A 23441-nucleotide genomic window follows, 5' to 3' on the forward strand; every position below is an offset into this window, starting at 1 on the left:
TACATACAGCATTACTACGTAATGGACGCTTTATGTCTTGTAATCGTATGTCTCCAATAACTAAGGTAGTCAACGATGTCCGAAACTTTTCTGTCCCTTTAAGTCATAACCGACCTACTGTTGTGCGGAGTGAAAAGGGATGACTACTTTGTACTCAAAGTTCTCATCGGCACGCTTACAGTGTTTAATTAAACCAGAAAAGATGAAAAGCCTCGTCTCTAAACCCTACCACGGTTCTCATGTTTAGTAATTCAAGACAACTGTCCCGAGGTTTCGGAATATGCCGCTGGGGCCTGCCATCCATGGCTTGTATGTAAATGAATGCTTTAAACACAGACTCCTGTATCACGGACATTGTTCCGGGGCGTTGCAGTACTTCACGTTGCCCCTCTGTCCTCACAGAGGAGATTTTTTTTTGTTTTCCATGCTAGGGGATTGTCATTCCAGGACAGAACACATAACAACATGCGCAGTAAGCTGGGGCTCGCCGCCCTGCAAGCAAAGAACACAAGCACTAGGTGCCACACTACCGACTATAGGAGGGTGGGAAAAGTGCAAACACAAACTATATCTCCGTACCTTCTCTGCCAGAGGTGCTCACTCTACAACCAAGGCTTAGAATTAACATAGTAAAAAGATCAAGTACTTTGTATCTCTATGGTCAATTTGCATTTTTACAAAAAAAAAAAAAATATGCACCTCTCCATATTTTGTGGCTTTGGATGCACAAATGTCCATGTAAAACGGGCGCTACAGCTAATATTCATCCATGGTGCTCTCCAGGAACAAGTTTCGGACATCTAATATTGAAGCCAACTCCAAAATCTGTTTTTGAAGGTGGAGGTTTTCCACCATCTCGTCCCGAGGCAGAGGTGGGTACGTTTCTGGGTAATTCCTCGTTTCCTGATAGAAGAAAGGCAGATTTAAGGAGTCACTGAGGCACGGGATGTGCAGTAAATAACTATGTCAATGTTTAGTGGCAGTGAAAGTGCAAACAGAATACATCATCTTTATAGTCCGTCCAGAAATCACAAGTAATGTAAATATGCCGCATACAGAGCAAAAGAAAAATGGTAGACGTTCCCGTTAAACGCCCTTTGATGCTTTGATCGTGGCTAGCCCAAAAACCATAGAGAGTCCCAGAAGTCAGGTATCCCGAACTCCAAAGAATACCGACCCCGCCAATGCAAAGCTTTGTGGTTGGAGAAGCAGGACGTGGGGAGTACCGAGGTTTTGGCAAAATATTAACCGACGCGTGTGTTCTACGCGATCGTAATTTCATTACAAGGTGTCTGTCTGGATCAGTTTCAATTCTACGTCTAACTACTGCTAGGGTCTGCGTCAAACGGTTGTATATTCTCACTAGGTCTTCAAAAAAGTATTTTGAAAGTGGGTGGAATGGAATACGATGATTTACTTACCCTAAAGCTTTTGTGCATCCTTAAAGTGGCTGAACAAAATATGAATCGTGTAAGAAGCAAGCGCAGGAATTCATCGCCAAAAAACTGAAGAAAAGCCTGATCTGTGGAACAAATCCGAAAAACAGATGACTGCAAAATTGTATTTTGCAAATATTACGCTCTAGACACCCAAGTTTGATTGGAATCAAATGGTATATAGGTGTTAGAAACCCCTTTCCTTTACCTATGGAGCGCGAGTGCGTCAGCAGCTGAGCAATGTCTCGGTTGATTTTCCGGAGGTGTTCCTGACATTTCTCCCAGAGTCCTTTGCGCATGCTTGATAGACCAGAGATGAAGAGAAACGCCATGAGCGGGTTATTCAAGAATAACGTGAAGAGACTGCCACGCTGTGAGTGATCTGTAAAGATGGAAAAGATGAGTGCTTAGCAGGAAAGGACACCGAATTTGACAGCAGAACCATTCGCCCCATTTGGTCTCCCCATTTTTAACCCACCGTAAAAGCCTCAAATCTTATTTAGCTCTTGATCTGGTCTCATATTCCGGAAAGGCTGTTCTGGTTAAGTTAGATCTATTCATCAAAATGTATATTTTTTGTATGTTTTTTTTTTTTTTTTTTTAAAGCCACATTTGGAAAGTGCGCTCCCCCCCCCAATTTTGGTCAGTCTTTGCCTATGCCCTATCTTTGAGCCCAGTGATCGTAGATCACTTTCTAAGCTTGTTTAATGAAATGACGTGCCAGGCACGTCATAGGTCGCTAAGTGTCTGTTTTTGCGTGACGTGCCTGACCCGTCAATGGACATTAAGGGGTTAATGTCTATAAATACTCCAAATTGTCAACAAAAATGTAGTATATAGCAATCATCTCTGACATGTTATGCATACGCATGGAAGATGCAGACACATTTGCGATGCATCATGAAGGAAAGTTCTCCAGGGTAGTATAGTTTATAGATCACTAGTTTATTATTCCCTCCCCTCTTAACCCCTTCCCCAGTCCTGTCCCTCTTTAAATCCCTCTTCCATCAAACTTTGTTCTCCTTTAACTTCCCTCTCAACCCATTTCCTTCATCTCTCCCCAATATCTACCCTATACTTATCATTCCTTCATTCTCTCTCATTCTCTCACTCTCATTTCTACTTCCTATCTCATGTTTTTCCCACCTCTTCCACATGTTTACTTTTCCCCAGTGGCAGAGCATACCCCTCCTTACCTATTGATTCTGTAGGTCAAATTGTTATGTTATATACTACTTGTAATGTCCTGTCTACCCATTGTACAGCGCTATGGAATATGATGACGCTATAAAACCAATTAATAATAATCAGGTAGAGGATACTTGTTATATGTTCCTCTCTACCTGATATCCAGGTATCAGGCCATTATACAATCATATGCACACACCTTGCAAAGCCTTTGGATATGATGTTGGAGAGAGCAGGCAGACCAGTGGCTGTCCAAACAAGTTGGTGAAGTTCTACAAGTAAAAAGAAAAGACACAAACCAAGTTAGGACCCAAACACACATAATAGGGTTTGTCTGCTCACCAAACATAACATAAAAATGATGTTTACTTAACAAGGATAAAAAATATCATTTTAAAGTCTAATTTTAAAAGCCCAGACTGATTTCATCATTGTGGAACACACTAGACTGTAGGGGGTTAATAACTACCGTTTCCCAGAAATCATATGACAAATAGGCGAGATTCTTTGTATAACAAATCATTTATCCAACAAACAGAAAAAAAAATCCACTGAAATCGGATTTCAAGAACTTCTAGACCCTGCAGGAGCTGCCGGCGGCCCCTAATCTGTGCTCTGGCAAACGCAGCGGCCAAATTGGCAACCCTCCACATCTAACACGATAAATACAAGGAGGAAGGGAGGTGTGCAGGAGCGCTCGGTGTCACCGCTGTGGATGGAGCTGGCACCTCATCCTCATTGTGCTTAAATTACGGAGTAATCCCACTCCTCAGCGCCAGCATAGGGTTTAATGGACCAACCGTACAATTTAGAAAGCTCAATCCCTGTGTGCTTCTTCTGTAACAAGGGTTGTGTTGGGCCCTGAATAATACATAGGTATGGGCAAGAAGATGCTCAAGAAACTGCCCTTATCGCTGGAGAAGTTCACTAGGCCACACATTATGTATAGTTAAGCATTAATATTTTAACTCGCCAGTCTCCGGAACAGAGGTAGCTTAAAGGGATCCTTATATGTTCTATATTTACAAGGAAGTACAAGCACTGTGTGTGTGTGTGTGTATGTGAATGGGGAAACTGATCCCGTATGATCCTGATATCCTCAACCTTCATCCGTTCTCCCCGTTCTACTGTCCTCGTGTCACTGACCCCAGATATTATTATTATTTTACAGAAAGCGTACGGTAATACCTTGTAGGCCACACTGTTGGACGAATCCACAATGATAAATAAGGGTTTTCTGGTGAAGGGATAGAGATCACCTGGGTGGAGGCTGTTAATAAAGAAACACATTAGAGGTTAAAGACCCCAAAACATCGGGATGGCTCCCCACAATAACAGCACATACAGGCATGTCTTATCCCTGGCCGGGAACAATAGTGTAACAGACATTCAGGTCAAAATTGATCATGATAATACCACTAATACATAAAAAAGGGGAGTACTTCGCTGCTTGTGACGGTGATGCCACCACTTTTACCAAAATCCCTCTTTATACACAATCCCCAGACATGAGATCTTGAAAAGTAGTTTGAGGTCACAGCCGTGATTTTTTGGGGGGAATATAGCAAAGGAAGCCTCCAAAACAAAACCCATATAAAACATTTTGTTCATTTTACAGCTTCTACTTCTATAAGTGGTTGAAAATGTCATTTTTATCCCAACCTATCACTTCTTAAATTTGGAAACAGAGACTATTTTGTATAATGAAAAATAATTAAAACATACGACATTCTAAGTTTTACCTATTCCTTCTTAATATATGAACATCAAGTTGTTTTAACATGGATGGGCAAAAAGGACATTCTAACCAAGATACATTGGCGATGGCTTACAGAACAGAAACAGCGGTGATTTCACCATTTAAAATAAAAAACACATAAACCACATTTTTTTCTGGTTCACATAACTAGTACATTTTGACAATAAGATTAACACGCTTTAAGAAATACTAGACCAGAAGGCGAGGAGGGCCCCCTGCTTTTGTTAGCGTGTAATCTATCGGGTTACATACATGTTTATCACTTTCACCAGATGGCACGCTAATACATGCGAAATATTGGTCTCCCCTCACCAGTGCATCTCTTTATAGGTCTGGTTCCGCTTGTGCAAAGCATCGCCGTTCACCACATCTCGATTACTATTGGTGAGCACCCCTCCGAAATCATACGGACCTGTAGTGAGGCAGCGATAATGGAGCTTCAGCAGATCGATTTAAGCAAAGCACAGCCCGGGGTGACACTTTGACGTCTGCTGGCTAACACATAGACGTGCGATCTTCTCTTATAATCTTTTATTCATACGCAAGGTTCCCTTCCAGAGAGCGTCATAGACATGGAAAAACTAGACAACAACAGGCACGAGCGGAAGGGTCAAGTGACAATTATCCGCCGTGAAAAATCAAGCTTCCGTGAAAATATAAGACATCCACGGAAATGTCCATTATAGACTCGAATTACAGAGAGATTGCACTAATAAATATGTCAACCAGCTTGTCTTTTAATTCTTGTAATGAGAAATATGTAACTGTTAAAGAAAAAAACAGCACATCAAAGGCTGGCTAAATATTGCAAATGATGAAAATGACAATTCTTTTATGGTATGGATCAGTGTTGTCCAACTTTCTCAGGTGGAGGACCACATGCCAACGTAGAGAACCGAGCGCTAGTGGATAAATGATCCCATCGGGCAGTGTTAAACTTCTACATCTAGCCACTGGTAAGACACGGATGTAGAAGGGTCATCTCTTACCACAGCAATGCCCAGTTGGACAACAGTGTCTCAGAGGGGTTTAGGATGAACATACAGTCACAATGAAGACAAGATAAACACACAGGAAGATAAATGCACAGTGTGTGAGACACCGAGAACACAAAGGACAAGGACAGAGGCACCAGTGTAACAAGCAGGTATTAAGAGTCAGTCTAGAATCCTGCCAGATACACATAGTCAGCGGTAAACATGTAAAAAGGCTATTAGCGTGTACTAGTATTCCTCTGTGCCTTCACACACCGCATGCTTAGCCGTGCACACACGAGACGGGCAAGGGGCGGCATGCGTCAGATAAAGGAATGCATGTTTAATCCAGCTGATGGCCAGTGACTTATGAATATGGTTTTGGAAATCTGCCGTCGTTAAACTGAGATTGTGAGCCGGCGTTCCTTGTTTTAAGTCTGCGCGTGAGATGAATGGCTTGGCACATGCGCAGAGAGTCACCGGCTAGCATGGATCAGAAACTATTCGGTGTTCATGGTGCATTTACTGTGGAGATCTTGGGGGATTCGATAGAAGGCATGGCATGGATACATAAAACTAAATTTAGGGCATATTAGAACTTGTGTTCATGTCCAAGTTGTTTACATGGCTGTCAATTTGCTTTTAAAAATAAAACCTAAGGAGAATGGATGAATGGCAGCTCCCAGAATCCCTCGTAAGGCGAGATTATTATAGCACGTTAGACGGGACACAGACGAATACACAGTGACATTAGGGGTGTTTCTCCCATCATTGAAATCTTTTGCTTCAAAAGAAGGGATTCTGTTTGGTAAAAGGATAAGGACGCACACAGACAACCGATTCGGATCTGCAGCGGCTTGTGAGAGTCGATTCCTATTCGTGCGATGTCATGAGTTAAGATGAAAATGGCAGCTACGTGAGGATATGGATGCCTGGTTAGCGGCAGCACTGCTGGAGGGCCAACATTAAAGAGCGGCCAAATGACGCAGAAGATGTCTGTACATGCACGGCAAGCCGCTCCAGCAGTGAGACGCACGTCACACAGCATGGAATAAAGGGAATTGGAGCCCTGTGCGTGACAGGGAGCATTCCTTTATCGTACCTTCATAGTCAGAGCGACCTGTAGGGAAGACTCCTGTGGCAGACAGATAGATCAGGAGGGCACTGTTTGCAGGCAGCTCCTGCGGCAGGGAAAGCAAAAAGTGTCACAGCAACAAAACAAAAAAAGTCAATCCACGTATCTTTTTACACATACAGCGCATTTACTCAACAAGCCCCCCTAAAAAAGAACTGACCTTAAAAGATGCCGCTAGGAACGTGTACAGTTGGCTGAAGGTTGGCTTGTACAGCAGATATTTATGGGGGTTCTCCCTTTTCGTCGGCTTCTCTCCAGGGTCCTGTAAAATGTCTGATCTGTCAGATGTAGCCGTGGTATATTGAACGCATACAATAAAAAAAAATAAAAAAAAACGCCTATGACACTTTTATCCAAGTTGCTCAAAAGGGAATGTGGCTTCCACATTTTTTAAATTCTACATTTTTCGCGTAACACATAAGCAGGCACTGATTGTTGCCATAGAAACAGAAAAGGTTTCTAAAAGTTTCCGTGCTTTATGTGATCCAACCTTCAGAGGAAAGAAAAAAAAGACGACAGTGCTAAAGATTACGTGCTTGGCATACCAGAGAGTGCAATGTTCTTCCTAATTGGAACAGCGCCATTAAGAGGAGCTCTCTATACGAGACATCGCTGCATGGGAGCATTTTACTAAAAAAGCAAGAAGGGTCTATTATTTAATTACCTTTTACAATATGGAGACCCTTATGTAGAAAACAGGCGATGGAGGGTTAATGATCCCTACCAGGTTATAGGAAACTAGAATACGACGGCAGAACCGTTGGCCCATCCAGTCTGCCTGTTCTTCCTGCTGTAGAAACCTCAAACCTTAATCAGTCATTCTAACCTTTTAGCATCTTGGTAGCCACACGACTGCAAATTATAAAGCGATCAAACAGACACATCAGTGCATCGCTGACGCTAACCTCATCTAATAGTAATAAAACAACAAACCAAGTGACCAGAAATTCCAACTTCACGCACTTACCTGTAATCCTGGTTTATTCATCTGAGAGGTGAGGTTCATGGGTTCCCTCTCCAAGGCTTGTAGCACCCGGAACATGTCTATAGTTAGCTCACTAAACTTGACCTGAGATAGCAAAGGAAAGTGATCAAGAGGACAAAAAAAACACTCATAACGCAAACTGAAACAAAACAAGCCATGTTAAGGCATTCTATAAAAGCCGATCTTCATCCGGAAGGGGAAGTCCCAAGTCCTTAAGCATAAAATACAACGATGGGGGAAAAAAAGCTTTGTTTTATATTATTTTGCTCCAACAAACTTCCTTTACCTGCAGGCCTGGAGGCTGCCATTGGTGTCAGTCATGATATGTTGGGTGCCTTTCCCTGCTTAAACACCACACTGAGCTGACTCTTCATGGCAATGCTAATGAAATCTGTTCCTCCATAGACTTCCATTAGTCAGAGTGTCAGGACAGGTGATTGAGACTGAGCCATTTTATTATTTACCACAAGGCAGCATGATATGTGTGTTTGTCTAATGGATTGGGCTAAGATCACAAAGCTAGAAAGCACGCAAACAGCTAACATACAAAGTTTAACATAAGCAGAACTTAAATACTTTATATTCTTTTGTGTTATTTTTTTACCTGGTTATTACAGTTGCCAATAATTAGAGCATCAGCGAGCATCAACTGACCCACCACCATACCCTGCTCCAACACTGGCCCGGAATTCTCCGTCAACCTGTTGGAGATGGTCACAATGGTATTGTCATCATTCAGCACCATGACAGGGTCTGCCTGGAAGGAAAAATGGAGGACAAGTAAGCGAGGCTGCTCTTTTTGAAGGGTATGGAATGATGTTCCACGTATATATTGCAAAGGCTCTGTGGTAGGAAAAGGGTTAAGACTGTGTGCGCTGAAATCGAAGGCTACTCTGTCCATGTTCTGCAAGAAGCATTAGAATAGATCCATTAATCATAAAAAACAAGTCTGAAATCCCGGGAGTGACCATGTGAAGGACACATGAAATAAATGATTACAACCAACTCATGGGGGAATAATCTTGGAGCCCTGGAACTATCCTAAACATTTATCATACTACGTTGGCTACTGATTTATTATTTAGATTCAATGTAAATTAGATGCGGTGCTGGAAGAATTGTCTCAGGAGGAAGGCATGAGCCGTTCCTTTGCTTTGACACTATCTTTGAAGACAGAACAGATAAAACGTTGTGTAACTTTCAGACTGCATTATGCATTACCTAGCTAATCTTCCCAAATATCACAATATCTTAAACTCATATTCTAAGAAACAATAGCCGAGATACGGCTGAAGACAGTCTGCGTAGACTTATGAAATATTAAAGGGAAATGGTCACTTGTAAGACGAAGCCATGTTTGAAACCACCATAGTTAGAGCCAGTGCAGTTAATGCAGAAGTTCTTCATCGCCTATGGTCCCCAAGTGACGATTGAAAAGGGGTCTACTGTAAACCCAATTAAGAATATGCAACAACGCCTTGAACTTAATCTACTTGTACTCTTTTAGCAGACAGAAGGTCCGGTGATAAATGGTTTTTTACTATTTTCTGCATGCAAATAGCTGTAGGCGTTCTTTTGCTACTTGAGTTAGAAAATAAAAGAGTTTGGCGTGAGAAAATATTTTTTTTTCTTAAAATGTTACAATGTAAGCCTTTGGCAATAAGGTATACTATATGGACAAAAGGTATTGGGACACACCTCTTAATTATTGAATTTAATAATGAAGTCAGTTCAAGTCAAAGTCAATTTGTGAAATGTCATCCCTTCTAGATATTCTATGTAACTGTAAGTGGTATTATTGGAAAGGCGTTTTGGGGAAAGGCCTTTTCTATTCCAGCATGACTGTCTGACATGGTTGGATGAGTTTGTTGTGGCAGGACTTGACCGGCTGCACCGAGCCCTGACCTCAACCCCATCGAACACCTTTGGGATGAGTTGGAACGGATATTGTGAGCCGAACCTTCTCGTCCAACATCAGTGCCTGACCTCACAAATGCTCTACTGGATGAAGGGGCAAATTCCCGCCGAAACACTCCAAAATCCTGCGGAAAGCCTTCCTAGAAGAGTGGAAGCCATTATGGCAGCAAAGGGGGGACCAACTTCATATTAATACCTATGTATTTATTATGTCATGTCATAAAAGTCCCTGTTGGTGTAATGGTCAGGTGTCCCAATACTTTCGTCGATATAGTGTATTTCAAAGGTGAAGAAAAGAATGGGGTAAACGGAACCTCAATGAACGCTGCAACTTCTTGAAGAACAAGATTCCACTCCAGCTGATCTTCTGTGTTGAAGCGGTGTGTGTAGTCTTCAATCTCATCTGAAAGTTCCTACAAACATGGAATAAACTGATGAAGGAAGAGCGTAATCAATGCTATGGTGTGAATTTTTTGTGACAGACTTCCCCGTAAAGCAAAACATGTAGATGATAGACAAAACACTAACACAAGCGTACAAAATTGTACCATTCTAACATAGCCAATGCTATAAGAGACAAATTGCGTGATCAGGTGAAAATTACCTTGACTAGATCCTTAACAACATCCATTTTATTAAGTAAGAGGCAGACGACAATGAAGCGGGCATAATAACGCAGCTTCTTCACCACCAACTCAGGCCTGAAGGAAGTAAATAGCAGAGCTAATATAGGACAATAATATTAGCATGGACCATCTGGGCAATCATTAAAACAAAATTATATATATATATATATATATATATATATATATATATATATATATATATATATATATATATATATATACACCTATATTTTAAGAGCATGAACTCATCCTACTTAAAAATAATAAACATGATACAACTCATTTGTTAAAGAAATGCATTTCATTTCTAAATGCATTGGCATAAAAAAAAAACAGAGCTCAGAGTAATAATGTGATTATTATTATTATTTGATGTGTATATTTCCTTGGACAAGCGCTAATTTATGTGACTATTTATAAAGTCTTTTTTGGGGGTTTGGTTATATGTCGTGCAACCAACATCCGCGCAAAACATAAATCGTGTGTCCATTACTCATTATTTATTTTTCGGTGTACAAGTGAAAATAAATACCTTTCACAAATCATGTTGATTTACTTTAGAAAACAGCGTAAGTTATCCTAATGGCAAGGAGGCAGTGGGTTTACATCATCAGTGTCTCCCTGCAATTCTAAATCACACGACCTTTAGCTGTCCACATGTGCCGCTTACTGATAAAACAAAGCTAAAGATAGTTTGCTTAATGTGTCATCTGGCAACCAATAAATTCTAGTTATTAGGGATTTACTGTCACTCAATTATAGTATCTTAAGATGCACATCTCAAACAATTGCGTGCCTGAGTTTCACAGTTAAAATGTCGGGCGGATCTGAAGGCGATTCTCCACCACATTTTAACTCTGAAGACTGCAAAATAATACATTTGAGCATGAGCGTCCCTTTAAAAAGGAAAAAAAAAACAATTGCCACACATTTTAGAGGAACTACAACCTTACCTGTCCTCCTTGGTGACCTGAGAGTAGTAGGAGCGCTGTCTGATTGCTGAATAAAAGGAGAAAGCTTCATTAAGGTAACTGGTCTCTGATGTACGAAGGCTGTGAAGGAAACAGACGTAGAGGGGTCTTTAGTCCGGTTGTACTATACTGATCATCAAATACACTAATGGCTCTCAAACAGAAAATAGGAGTGTAAAAAATGTGCGCAACAAGATATAAAGCCGGAGCAGGATGAAACAGCTGTAACCGGAGCCGATTGTCTTGTCTCACGATGTGCTACTTAATAAATAATAAAAATCAATGCGCATCAATACAACAATCAAAAATTTCACTTTGTAAAACTATGTCTGGATAACAAACCAATTGTTAAAAACAAACAAACAAAAAACTCGATAACAGTATCTGCTTCCAAACTTTAATTACAGCTCCTGGCTTCACATCCCCATAGAAGGGGCTTAAAGCTTCAAAAAGCATCAAAGGTTGGAAGCAAGTCCTGCTGGGAGCTAATGAACGGACGCAGAGTCAGATGTTTCCTAATAAGACCGGCGTTTACCAACACAACACTGATTGGAAACAAATACTGCTCTGCTACTGGAAAAAGCTCTTTTTCGCTGGCCCTAGGTCAACCCTACTATCATTAAAAGTAGGCAATTCATAGTTTACTTAAATTATGTCACTGAAAAAAACCTTACAAACTATGCTAACTGAACTGTTACAGCACATCTTAAGAGAAAAAATCTCTACATTTGTCCCAATAAATAGGCTACATGCTCTGTGTGAAGGTAAATGGTGCCTTTTATCACTCCCATCGCCCCTGTGCTCCAATAGCACGTTCTGTTCACTGATCCAAGTTTAAAAGGCTAATTGATCGTTAGAAAAACCTTTTACATTACAGATAAAAATGTCATTGTTTTCCATGAAAACAGGTAAGTGACCCCAAACTTTTGACCAGTTGAGTATATAACGTGAAAACAAAATAACTAAATATAAACAACATGATCTGTTGACACATACAGTACATCTTATAGTATTTTGGCTACAATAAGCTGCCGGTACTTCAGCCAATGGCTCCTTAAACTCAAAGCGGTAAGTGTTTCCGTAGATCGGTACTCACTAATAATGGTAGTAGAGCTGTCCAATTTTTGAGGCTATTTCTCCAATCTGCCAACGTTTGAGACCGTATCGGTTATCCAGGACCTGTCTGAAAGGGAATAAGTCAATAACTACATGAAAAACTACAAAGGAGAACTCTATGCTTGAATACAGGTGATTCAGTTATGGGTTCTCTATAACAACTGGCATTTTTATACATATGGTTTCCATGACTGTGCTACTGCATGACATATATCATGGTTAATGAAGGGCTCATATTTTATAGAGTTTGGGTTTATTGAACATGGCCCCCGGTCTGATTCGCGTGTTCTTACCTGTGCTGCTGTTGAAACTTCCAGAGCTTTGTATAAACATCAAAAGTCCTCCCAAAGTACGATTGCCATTGCTTCTGCCCGTACTGGGGCAAATCCCTGTAATAACAGGTGAGGTGTTAGCTCTAGGCTGGGCATGTGCAGGGGATAGAGGTGGCCGATACAGCAGAGGAACCACAACTCCCATAACCCCGTGATGGACAGCGATCAGCGCATGCCTTTTCTATTACGATGCTGGCTGATCATCATGGGAGTTGTTGTCCAGCAACATCTAGCTGGAAAAAAAGTGTGGCATGTGATCAGCGGCAGCATCTCGGATTGCAACATTTTGGGTTTTTGCTATAAATGAAGCCTGCTGTATATTTCTATAGAAGCTCAGTATCCATCCCAAACGACAATTATGTTTTATCGCAGATAGAAGGGCCCAGGGCCAGTCCCACCTGCTTTCCCCCATCCCCCCAGTGATCGGGTGATGCTCAGCGGTACAACCTGCCCTCGCTGAAGAGGTAAGGGGGCTCACAAAATTGGGGGGGGGGCATAACCGATTCTCTGCTAGTGGAAGTTTCAACAGACTTTAAATGTTAAAACAGAAGAGAAGGATCTCTTGATCAGCGCATTCTCTGCATGCGCCTTCCACCTCTTCCGGCACAAGGCAACGTCGCTCCATCACACACAGCTCAGCCACCTGCAGTGAGCGGTTTCCATGGAAACAGACTGGCACAGGGAATGGTTACCCAAAAGGCTTCATCACCTCCCCCACTTCCTTCCTTCTCAATAAAAGCAGAGGGCAAGTCTTGTGTTTCACGGTTTTAAGGCTGGAACCAGAGACTCTCGTGGTTGAGCTTTAACAGCAGTTCATTTCTCTTTAAAAGGAGAACTGGAATATTTACATTAACCCCTTTAACACAAAGGAATCTTTCCATGTGTGTTTCCAAGGCACGGGGTTGGTTTTGTGTCCCCACATATTTTCTATAAGCATGGGACGCTATCATGGTCCTCGCTGTACAGCGCTGTGGAATATGACGGTTCTATAATAAATCAGTAAGTAACGATAATCGTCTGGCTGGGAACTTTTAAGAGGAAGTGCATTTTAAATGCATGTCGATGACATCACAACAGCCTTATGGAGTAAAGAGACACAGAGCGGAAAGCCCATTGGAGTCTAGCTAACTAGAGAGCGAGAGGTCATGAAGTGTCCTTATTAAATTATATATATATATATATATATATATATATATATATATATATATATAAAATCACAAAAGGCCAACATATCTGTGTTTGATGTTAGTAATGTGTGTTAATAAGAGAGATAAAGTGTGAGCAAAGACGGAGAGAGAAAGAGAAGAGAAGGTAGGAGAAGAAGAGAGAAAGAGAAGAGAGAGAGAAAAAGAGAGAGATATTATAGAATGGTCCATTAGTAAAACATATCTGTCATGTATTTCTTTTAAAAATAGCTACATAAAAATAACAAGAGATTGTGAAGTAGAAACAGTTGGAAGTAGCAGATTGGGCAGTGAATGATTCAATTATTAAGTTAAAATGTAACAATGATATCCCCTGCGCAGAATATTGCTATGTGAAACGTTCTGTAGTGCTGCTAGCAGCATCCTCTATGCTGATCCTGGCACCCTGTTGATTACAGGGGGGCTTCTATGTCTAATTTGGACCCCACAACAGTCAGCGCTACAGAATCTGCTGGCGCTATATAAATAAATGTAATGTAAAGCAAGGAATAAGTGCACACCAAGCAAACACTAGACTTCAAAATGAATTAAAAAAAGAGGAGCATACCCCTAACAAGCAGGTAAATACAGATTTTGGGGTGCTGCTGAAATTTGAACTAGTAATGCATATTGTTTCCGGAGCATTCCGAATTCTGCACTTGTATCCACGTTAGAGAAATCCTTCTCGGTTTGTATTTTCGATTCAGAACCCAGGGATTTCGCAGAGAATTGGGAGTTTTGCTGGAGAGGAGGAGACACTCAAGTCAGAACCGGCTTAAAATGTCGCCCCCTCTTTTGGCACCGATCTGCAGAGTATGGGGATCAGCGGACACAAGGAGAGTAAGGGTCCCAAAGAAAAATAATTAACCGAATACTATGTGTTTTTTATTTTATTAAGATTTTACTTCCGTCCCGTTCCTCCGCCAGCTCTTTAGAAGCGCTCTGCTTTAAGCTCAGTATGAGGTACAGGCAGTTAAAAAACGCTCCGCTGGTTTCTGACGCAGAAGAAGCCGAGTATGGGAGGCAGAAGAAGATAGGAAACGGCAAACACAGTGAAATGATTCTGATAGCTCTACACCCGATAGGTACTAAACGTCTCGTTAATACGGGAGCGGGAACACTGCGTGTAAAAGCCAACAGCGTGTAAATAGGGAATTCAAAGATGATGTTGACAGCCAAATATTTAAAACGATGTCCTCTTCAAAGTGACCTTTAACGCCAACATGTTATCTACTGAAATAGAGAGATTTGGTATCAATATTGTTAGTGGGCCAGATCCAAAGCTAAAATCATAATGATCCCGGCAAGAACAGGGTAGAGATGCTATTAAATAAGATGGATCAGACTTCTGCAGGAACTCCATTAGCTGAGTGATCTCTCGAATATTAGCTTTGGAAATAAACCAAGAGCCAAAGAGGTTAAAGTAAATTAGCGCGATGCAACCACTGATGGTTTGGCCATGACAGAGGCTATTATGCAGTGGGGCGGCTTGAGGTTTCAAAATAGTTTATTGTTCATGTGTCAGCAAGAGGAATGTATATGATTAGGATTATATTTTGTTGTTGTGAGTAAGGGATTTAAACCTTGTGAAGCCAAGTTCCTCCAACCTTGGAAAACTGGCTGGTTCAAAGCCATATTGTAACAGAGCATCGTCACCTGGCATGATAAAAGTTAAAGGGACAGGGCTGTTATGCTTATGAGAGCCGAGTGCCCCCTTTAAATTACCATTTTGTCCCCCCATGGAGGAAGTCTTCAGAACCCCCTCCTTCATCCGTCTCCTTTAACGTGCCCCAGCTCAGATTATTTGCTATCCACAGACTCAATGCAATCTCATTCCAGTGGCTCGGCTGCAGTACACTCACAGGACTCCAGGGGGAGACAGTCATAAAGAGTTTCCAAGAAATACTTATTGTATTTGCATTATTTAAAATACACAAATACACAATTCATGGTCATATATAAATAAAAAAATACACATTCAAAATCTTTCCTTTAAGACGGCATCTAGAAACATAGAATTTGACCACGGATAAGAACCATTTGACCCATCTAGTCTGCTCATTTTTCCTGATGTAGAGACTCGGATCTTAACCAGTCCTTGGTCTTATCTTAGATTCAGGATGGCTTTACGCCTTTCCCATGCATGTCATAGTGTTCTTCAGATTATATGTGTCTGTGAGCTAATGCGTTTGTCCCCGGCGCTATACTCTGCATCCAGCCCCTCCACCCGCCGCATCGAGTTTGTGAAGTCAGGGCACATCGTCACACAGTCAGGGAAACGGGCAGTGAAGCTGAAAATTAAAAGTGAAAACCTCAACAGTTGCTGATTTTTCAGGATCGAGGAAGATGACATTTTTTTTCCAAGCTCATGAAAAGGAAAAAAAAAAAAGGGTAGCAAGAAAGAAAGAAAACACAAAATCGACTTTACACACATGAATTGCGACAGCACAGAGAGTAACGGGCTTCAGGAACTAAGGTTCCTAAATGACCTTATTAAATGCTTCTGCTTCACTGTACAGAAAGAATTAAGGGTGTTATAACCCATCCATACACAGATACAGAGGAGACGGGATATCCCAAATGTCCAAACGAGATCCTGATGCCGTTTAAGGGACATCTAACCCTGCAACCCTGAGAACAGACACCTTCGCGCCTCCATAACACACAAATATCACCAAGTTATCTGTAACAGGAGGGATTTTTTATTTTATATCGAATTGTAAAATATAGGATGTGAGAAATGTTACAGAACCAATGTTTAAATAGGGAAGTCCCATGGAAATACGGTACTGTACACAGTAACGCAGGTTAGCACTGACAATAAACCGGTTTCGTTTTTTATATTGCCCCAGTAAAGCTTCCTTTATCTGCAGACCCAGAGGCTGACGTCAGCCAAGGGATCTTTTTGAGTGACTTTCCTGCTCAAACACCACACTGTGCTGATTCTTTATGGCAATGCGAATGAAGTCTGGCAATAGGGCCATCATATTGTTTACCACAATGCAGTATTGGTAAGGAGTCTGGGTGCTTGTCAAGCATATTGAGCTCAGATAGCGGAGCTAGAACACATACGAGTTGCTAACATGCAGCTGCCTGAAACATTACATGATTAAAAGAAAATAGAACAATTTTAAAAAGAAAACAGCTTTTTTGAAAATCATTTTTTGAAAGAAACAGTGGAAATTCCCTTATAAGAAGTGTGAGAAGTTGAAATCCTAACTACAGCTATCTTAGACATATTATTAACAGGGCCAGTGGCACTCATTGGTGCCTATAGGCATTAAGTAAAATGTCTGCCACAAAACCTATTGCTGCCTACAACTCAATATCATAGTGGAGAATAACAAAATGTTGCAACCTACTGCAGAAATCATGTACCTACAGGAGTTGAGATAATATGCGATGCGCCCGGGTCAATGCTTTAATACCAGGTCAAAAAAAAAATGCTGATTCGTTTGTAGTCAATATATTAATCAGATTACAATTCTAGAACTCCTTGTGAACTAAGAAGGCATGTATTTTTCTCCTCTGAAGAAGTAATCATTGTATTTCAGTCCAAGCGTAGTCTGTAATAATCCCATTGACACTATGAGTAGATTACTATTATTATTAATTTTTTTCCTTTAGGGCAAATCTCTCAGTCTCTCGTTAAAATTATGTGGACTCATTCACTTCCACTCTCATTCATGTTCAATTTCAGTCTCATTCACTCTCTCTTACACTTCCTGAATGTCTTCCTACCTTCTCTACGGACCGATTCCATGTTTTGCAGCTCCACTAGAATATTCTTCATCTTCTTTCTTTCATTTTTTTCTTTGTCTGCATCTCCACGGACATGACTTCCCGGTGAACTTCTACAAAATGCCGGAGCATGGGGGAAGCACCGACATTTTGTGGATGTTCATGGGGAGGTCATAAACGTGGAGATGCGGTCGAGGAAAAAGACGGAAGACAATAGAAGAACAAGAAGATGAAGAGGATGCTAGAAAAGAAGCAGAGCTGCGAGACACGGAAGCAAAAGTGGTCGGCGGATAAGGTAGAGAGACTGAGAGCGAATGAGACTGTAAGACAGTTCCAGTGAATGTGGGCGTCAGAGTAACGTTACGCTATGTGGTCAGATACTTATCGCACAAACTTCACTATGAAAAGCCACTATGAAACTCGCATGTCTGGTCCATTACAACATATAGCCAAGGAGGGGGAACGTTTTGCACCCCAAACTAGAATATAAGATGTTGGTAGCCAGTAGGTTTAGATGTTCACAAATGTGGAGGCTTATCCTTCATACCCCACATCACACTAACCTCAGACCATTGAAGAGCTGCTTGGACTTATCCAGCAAGTAGCAGAAATCAGTCACTGTCTTTCTCTCCACCTGTGGGATGTCATCATCATTGGTGACCGACATTACTCTGCCTTATGTTGTCCTCTGCCCTAAAAGTGGGAAAAAACAAAAACAAACAGATTACATCACACTTAATTTGACACTTGGCAATCACATACCATGCAGTCTGTATAGACTAATATGATATCCATTGTACCGAGCTGTTTTTACCGCAGCTTGCACTCTCCATGTGCGAGCTGCCAACATACCACCTATTAATGCACATTATGTGACACCAATGGCTGCCTCGGTAACTGCAGCACCTGAGAGCCAATCGCCCCCCGGTGACGCACTACCTGTGTAATTTGTGGGTAAAGGACTGAGGGTTTTGCATAAAGAGCAGTCACTATACCTTTGGTGCATACATGAGACCAACATGCTAAACTTTAATTTCTCTACAGCAAATGGCTTCCCAAAGGCTACGTGTGACCATCAATGGTTTTTGCACAGCCTTACCCTACTCGAATTATTATTTTTTTTTTAAAGTTCCATTGCATTACATTAAAATGATATCCTGACCCCCCTGTCTATTCATCGTAATGCTATGTGATCTTCAACACAAAACAAGGCTCCAGGGAAACCGGAAAACTGGGGTAAGCCTTCCAAAGAGACGCAACGGTCGAGAAGTGGAGTCAGCCTTTTTGGGGCAGATCTACTTTAGGATGCTTATAGCTTATCAGTCCCCAAGAAAGCAGACAGCATTTCTCTTCCAAGGGGGTTTTAAGGGTTTCTATACGCATACAACAGGAAGGGCGTAGGTAAAAGAATCAATCGGTGATCGCTTAGATTACAGTACTGGTATTCATACGTGATGCCAGAGTGTTTGGTTCGAGATAACATAACGGTGACAAAGGTGACAAATTAAATCATGCAGTTTTATATCCTTATTCCACCGATGAACGAGATGAACGCTCCTGACTCAGACACGCGTCTTAATCCTCACCTAAAGCCCATTTCAACAGGACCAGAGTAACAGAAACAACGTAGTCCTAACTTGTGACAAACATTAAAAGACAACGGCCTTAAAGTGACTTATTATTTATTCATTTATTATTTATTAATATTTATTATTATTATTTATTCAAACTAATCCTACGCATGTTGTTATCAAATGAACCTCTAGTGCCGTCGCATTATAAGCCTTCCCGCGGCCATCTATCTCAGAAGTATATTGAGTTAAGGTACAGCAGCCACCTCCACAGCGAGTGATAAAAACTAGTAGCACATTTTGAGAAGATGCCAGCAGTCAGCGGGAGGTGCTGGTGTTCTCCCCGACAGAACGGTGGGAGTAAAACGAGACGTGTGAGACTGCGAGGAGATCCTGACACTTGCAATCTTTGGCAATAATTAAATTCTCGCGTCCAACGCATTAATAGATCTGCACTTTACAAGGAAAAAACCTGCAGATGAAATGTAAAAGCTTTCACTGCATATGCTATATGGACAAAAGTATTGGGACACCTGACCATTACACCAACAGGGACTTTATGACATCACATGATAAATACATAGCAATAGTAGAAGTGGTTAGCACTTAATTAATGACAAATAAATGACAAATAAACAGACGGAGGCTCAGAACATTCATGTCGTGAGGGATTTTAACGTCCACTATGGTGGGACTGGTGTTCAGCCTTCACATACTTTATTGCTGGTTTTTGTAGCTACGCTCTGCTTTGCCATAAGAGCAGAATGTTTGCTTTTACATGTTTTTAAGAAGCATTTATCCAGGGCTAGACACCATTGAAGTACTCAACCGTTCTAGCATGGAACCTTTTCACACCAAGGATGGTAATGCTTCGGACAAATAAAACATAAGAGATCCCTTTCTGGCCTATATAGCTAGACTGTCCTTCGCGATAAACAGGCATTTAGAGGTAAGATTACAGTTCTCTTACCCCTCTGGATAATATAGCTTCAGCAACACCACCAATCTCAGCCCACTAAACAAATGGGAAGTTTCAAATATTAAATCTAAGCTTTCCATAGCTAAACGCATGTACTTCACCAAATACTTTTCTCACAACCCCAAGCACCCTATTAGTACCTTCAAGTTCTCTGTCCTCTTCTACCACCTCAAGCTCTCAAATTCATCTGATTTCAAACAGTTTAGTAAAAGCTACAACACTATACCCAGCACTCAACCAGCCCATGTGCTAATCCTACTGCAAGATTTGTTTTTTTGCACTTCTTTTATCTCCCTACCACCTGCCCTCCTGATCTACCACCCGTTACATTATACTTCATCTCACTTTCCGACTATTTCCAATCGTAGCAACTCTAAGTTATAGTTTCATTCTCAACTTTTGTAATAAAACACATTCCAAATTTCCATCCAAAAATCCTTTTTTTTTTTAGAATTTAGGATTCTGGAACCTCTTGTCCAGACTTACCAGCCTGCCTTACCGTGCCTTGAAACACAAACTAATCAACCAAGTAAACGATGGGACAGCCGTTTTATTGGAAAGTATGGGATAAGACATAATTAGTGAATTTGTAAGCCAGAAATTGGCAGAATGCAGGATAATTTTGAATAACATCGATAGTACAGCCTACATATCAGTTACTTTCATAAAGGGTTCCTATTGGTTACACGCTTAGAATTTGATGGCACATAATATCCATTTGCCCATTTCTCCTGATATAGACTCACATCTTAATCAGTCCTTGATCTCATCTTAGATTCTGGAAAGCTTTATGCCTTCCCCATGCATTTTAAATTTCACTCACTGTATTGGCTTCTACCACTTCTGTCGGGAGGTTGTTCCATTTATCTACCACTCTCTCAGTAAGGTAATAGTACATGCTGACGTGGGTCTGCACATAAACTGCATTAACTTTCAAAGCAACTTTTTGCCTGATGATAAAACCAGAAGTCAGTAGAGTGATACCATTCCATATCAAGGGCGCCAGTGGTAGCATCACCCCATGCTCTCCATCACATAGGAAGCTGAAGCTGCAGCTTAATACGTGAAGAATTAACGGGTAAATAAAATGAAGATTAGTGTTGAGTCTCTGTTTAGTTGCAATCAACATCTTGCCTATGGTGTGTTCTAGCCCACAATAATACTCAGCCTAAGTGGCTAGCAAAGACTGGGTTAACAGACAAATAGCGTTTTATGCAACATATGGGAGGAGATCTATACGGGTGGATGGTCTGTGCTTAGCTGCCTTTATAAGGGGGTCATCAATGCTCTAAAAAGGTCAAAAGCTTCAGGACACTAATCTATTAACTTGCTCAGGAATCAATACGGATATGAGCGATCATAGGAAAATAATATGTAAAGCGAGCCACGGGTGACAGATACAGTTTCATCACAAGCTCACGGAAGCGCGATATCTTGATTTAGGGTAGCACTGAATTCGATTGATAACGGTAAGTTTGGTTACCGCACCTCCGATGTGCTCAATTCCCAAGAGGGCAACTTCACGTAGGACAGGCTATTTTTAAACGTGCGTCTTCTACGCTCGCATCTATTGCTGGCGCCCGCTGCGTTTTCTGAAACTATAAAAAGAGAATTCGGGAACTTCAAGCCATTTTCTGTTTGTAAAAATATTGGCTGCTTAATGAATCTAAACACACAGCGCAGCAAAATGAAATTAGTAAAGATGGCCGATAGGAACCTCAAGCATAAAGTTTTTAAAGGTACCCTAATGCGGTCTCGCTGATGTCGTCGGCGGTGTTGGATTCGTGTTTTGCTGTTATTGGCCTGTGGCTTGCTTGATAACTCTCCTGCCTATTGAATTTGTTCCCGATTAGCCCTATCTGTTCCCGATTGATACCAAACCTGGTATTGTATGATCATCCTGCATTAACCCCTGGAACCCTGCGTTACCTGCCTAGGAATTCCACCAGTGGTTAATCTACACAGATGTACATCTATTCTACACTATTATATACCGGCCTACACCGGAGCCTCCGCACTGTATGGATGACCCAAAGACTTCTGTGGTGTGCGCTCCTAAAGGTAAAGGCGACGTGACGTCACTAGAGCCATGGTGAGTCAGTCAGGGGCCGTGTTCTTCCAAAAGGGATGGTGACATCTTCCAAACTTCTCAGACAGACAAAGTTGGAGCTCACTTGCACCAATAAACATATATTAAGTCCGGGATATTGTGTTGATGTCTGTAACCTCTACCCAGTCAACAAGCAATGGTGTATTTGCGTGATAACATGTTACATGTAAAAAGGAACCCAGGAGCACCCCCAGAGTCTGTATCTTTGGCGAGAGGAATACACGGTCTTCCGGGGTCAAATCCTGCAAGATATCGCTCCGGCACACACGGCAAGTCATCAGAGTTGTGGCTACAAGTAAAGGTGAATGTCAAAGACAACATCATTGATGCCTCTGGCAGAAAAAGTCCAGTGCAATCAATAAAGACAAAATTAAACTATTGTAAGCCAAGGGGCATTCTAAAAAAAGATCTCGCTGCGCCCAGGAGGTTACAAAACGGCAATGAAAAGCCTGGACAAAAACCTAAAACACTTCCAGCTCCGAGGAGACGTGACTACTGGCTGCTTTATACACGCAAACAGCAAAATGAGAAATACACACACTACACACATACACAGGCCGGTGCGTACACACAGATAGGGGCAAGAACTGATCAGCACCTAAACGTGAAGATCTGATCCCTTCTGCCCCGCAGGGTACAGGAGCAGAACCGACAGCTTGCTGCAGCCGGGGCGTCACTGCGGCTTTAACAATACAGCACCCAAATCAGCAGAGGTAATTGAATATTGACTGATCCGTATATCGATCACATTGTAAGCACGCTGGCGCAGGCACCCAATCCCTGCTGACACGCAGGAATCCAATTTTGCAAGGTTCTGAAGCGGCAAAATCTTTAAAACTATTTACATTTTACATACATACATACATACATATATATATATATATATATATATACACATACACACACCGTATTGGCCCGAATATAGGCCACACTTTTCCTCCCTATATTCGGGGTTTAGTGCAGGGATGCGAAGTTCGTATTGCCCAACGCCCAGCACATGTAGTTCCGGGTGGGTGTTTTTTTCTTTTTCATTTAGCGATGCAGGGGACCTGGATCCTCCTCTCCAGCAGCCATGCACGTCTGCGCAATGTGCGTAGACAACCTCCGCTGCCGGGGTTTCTAGGGTGGAGCACCGGCATGACATAACCTTCCGGTGTTCCACCACAGAAGTGCCGGCAGCGGAGGTTGCCTACGCGTATTGCGCAGACGTTTATCGGCTGCAGCGATGTGCGCAGAGAACCACTGCTGCCTGAACTTCAGCCGGGGCTTTTATGACGGAGATGCACCGTCATGGGAGAGACGTCCACCGGCCGGCCCCAATAGACACCAGGGAGTCTGGGGGTGCATTTGTAAGTCGAGGGGGTCACTTCTAGGAAGCAGAGTGGAATATCAGGGAGTAGAGTGGCACTTCTAGGGG

At 41.7% G+C, this 23441-nt stretch overlaps 1 protein-coding gene across 2 annotated transcripts in view; it reads right to left on the reverse strand.

Moving 5' to 3' along the window:
* SCAI (suppressor of cancer cell invasion) overlaps nt 1–23441 on the reverse strand; it is a 42656-nt gene continuing 19215 nt past the window's right edge. For both annotated transcript variants that reach the window (XM_053473512.1, XM_053473511.1), the window contains exons 2-17: nt 17928–18057; nt 12401–12496; nt 12088–12174; nt 10974–11072; nt 9999–10095; nt 9709–9807; nt 8082–8234; nt 7460–7561; nt 6653–6754; nt 6460–6538; nt 4696–4795; nt 3813–3894; nt 2824–2896; nt 1645–1818; nt 1422–1522; nt 1–903 (exon numbers count right to left, since the gene is read on the reverse strand). In XM_053473512.1, coding sequence (XP_053329487.1) covers nt 757–903; nt 1422–1522; nt 1645–1818; nt 2824–2896; nt 3813–3894; nt 4696–4795; nt 6460–6538; nt 6653–6754; nt 7460–7561; nt 8082–8234; nt 9709–9807; nt 9999–10095; nt 10974–11072; nt 12088–12174; nt 12401–12496; nt 17928–18031 — 1695 coding nt within the window. In that variant the 5' untranslated portion in view covers nt 18032–18057 and the 3' untranslated portion in view covers nt 1–756. The remainder of the gene's footprint in view (nt 904–1421; nt 1523–1644; nt 1819–2823; nt 2897–3812; nt 3895–4695; nt 4796–6459; nt 6539–6652; nt 6755–7459; nt 7562–8081; nt 8235–9708; nt 9808–9998; nt 10096–10973; nt 11073–12087; nt 12175–12400; nt 12497–17927; nt 18058–23441) is intronic.

This window comes from Spea bombifrons, chromosome 8 (genome assembly GCF_027358695.1).
Source record: "Spea bombifrons isolate aSpeBom1 chromosome 8, aSpeBom1.2.pri, whole genome shotgun sequence".
In the NCBI taxonomy this organism is placed as follows: domain Eukaryota; kingdom Metazoa; phylum Chordata; class Amphibia; order Anura; family Pelobatidae; genus Spea; species Spea bombifrons.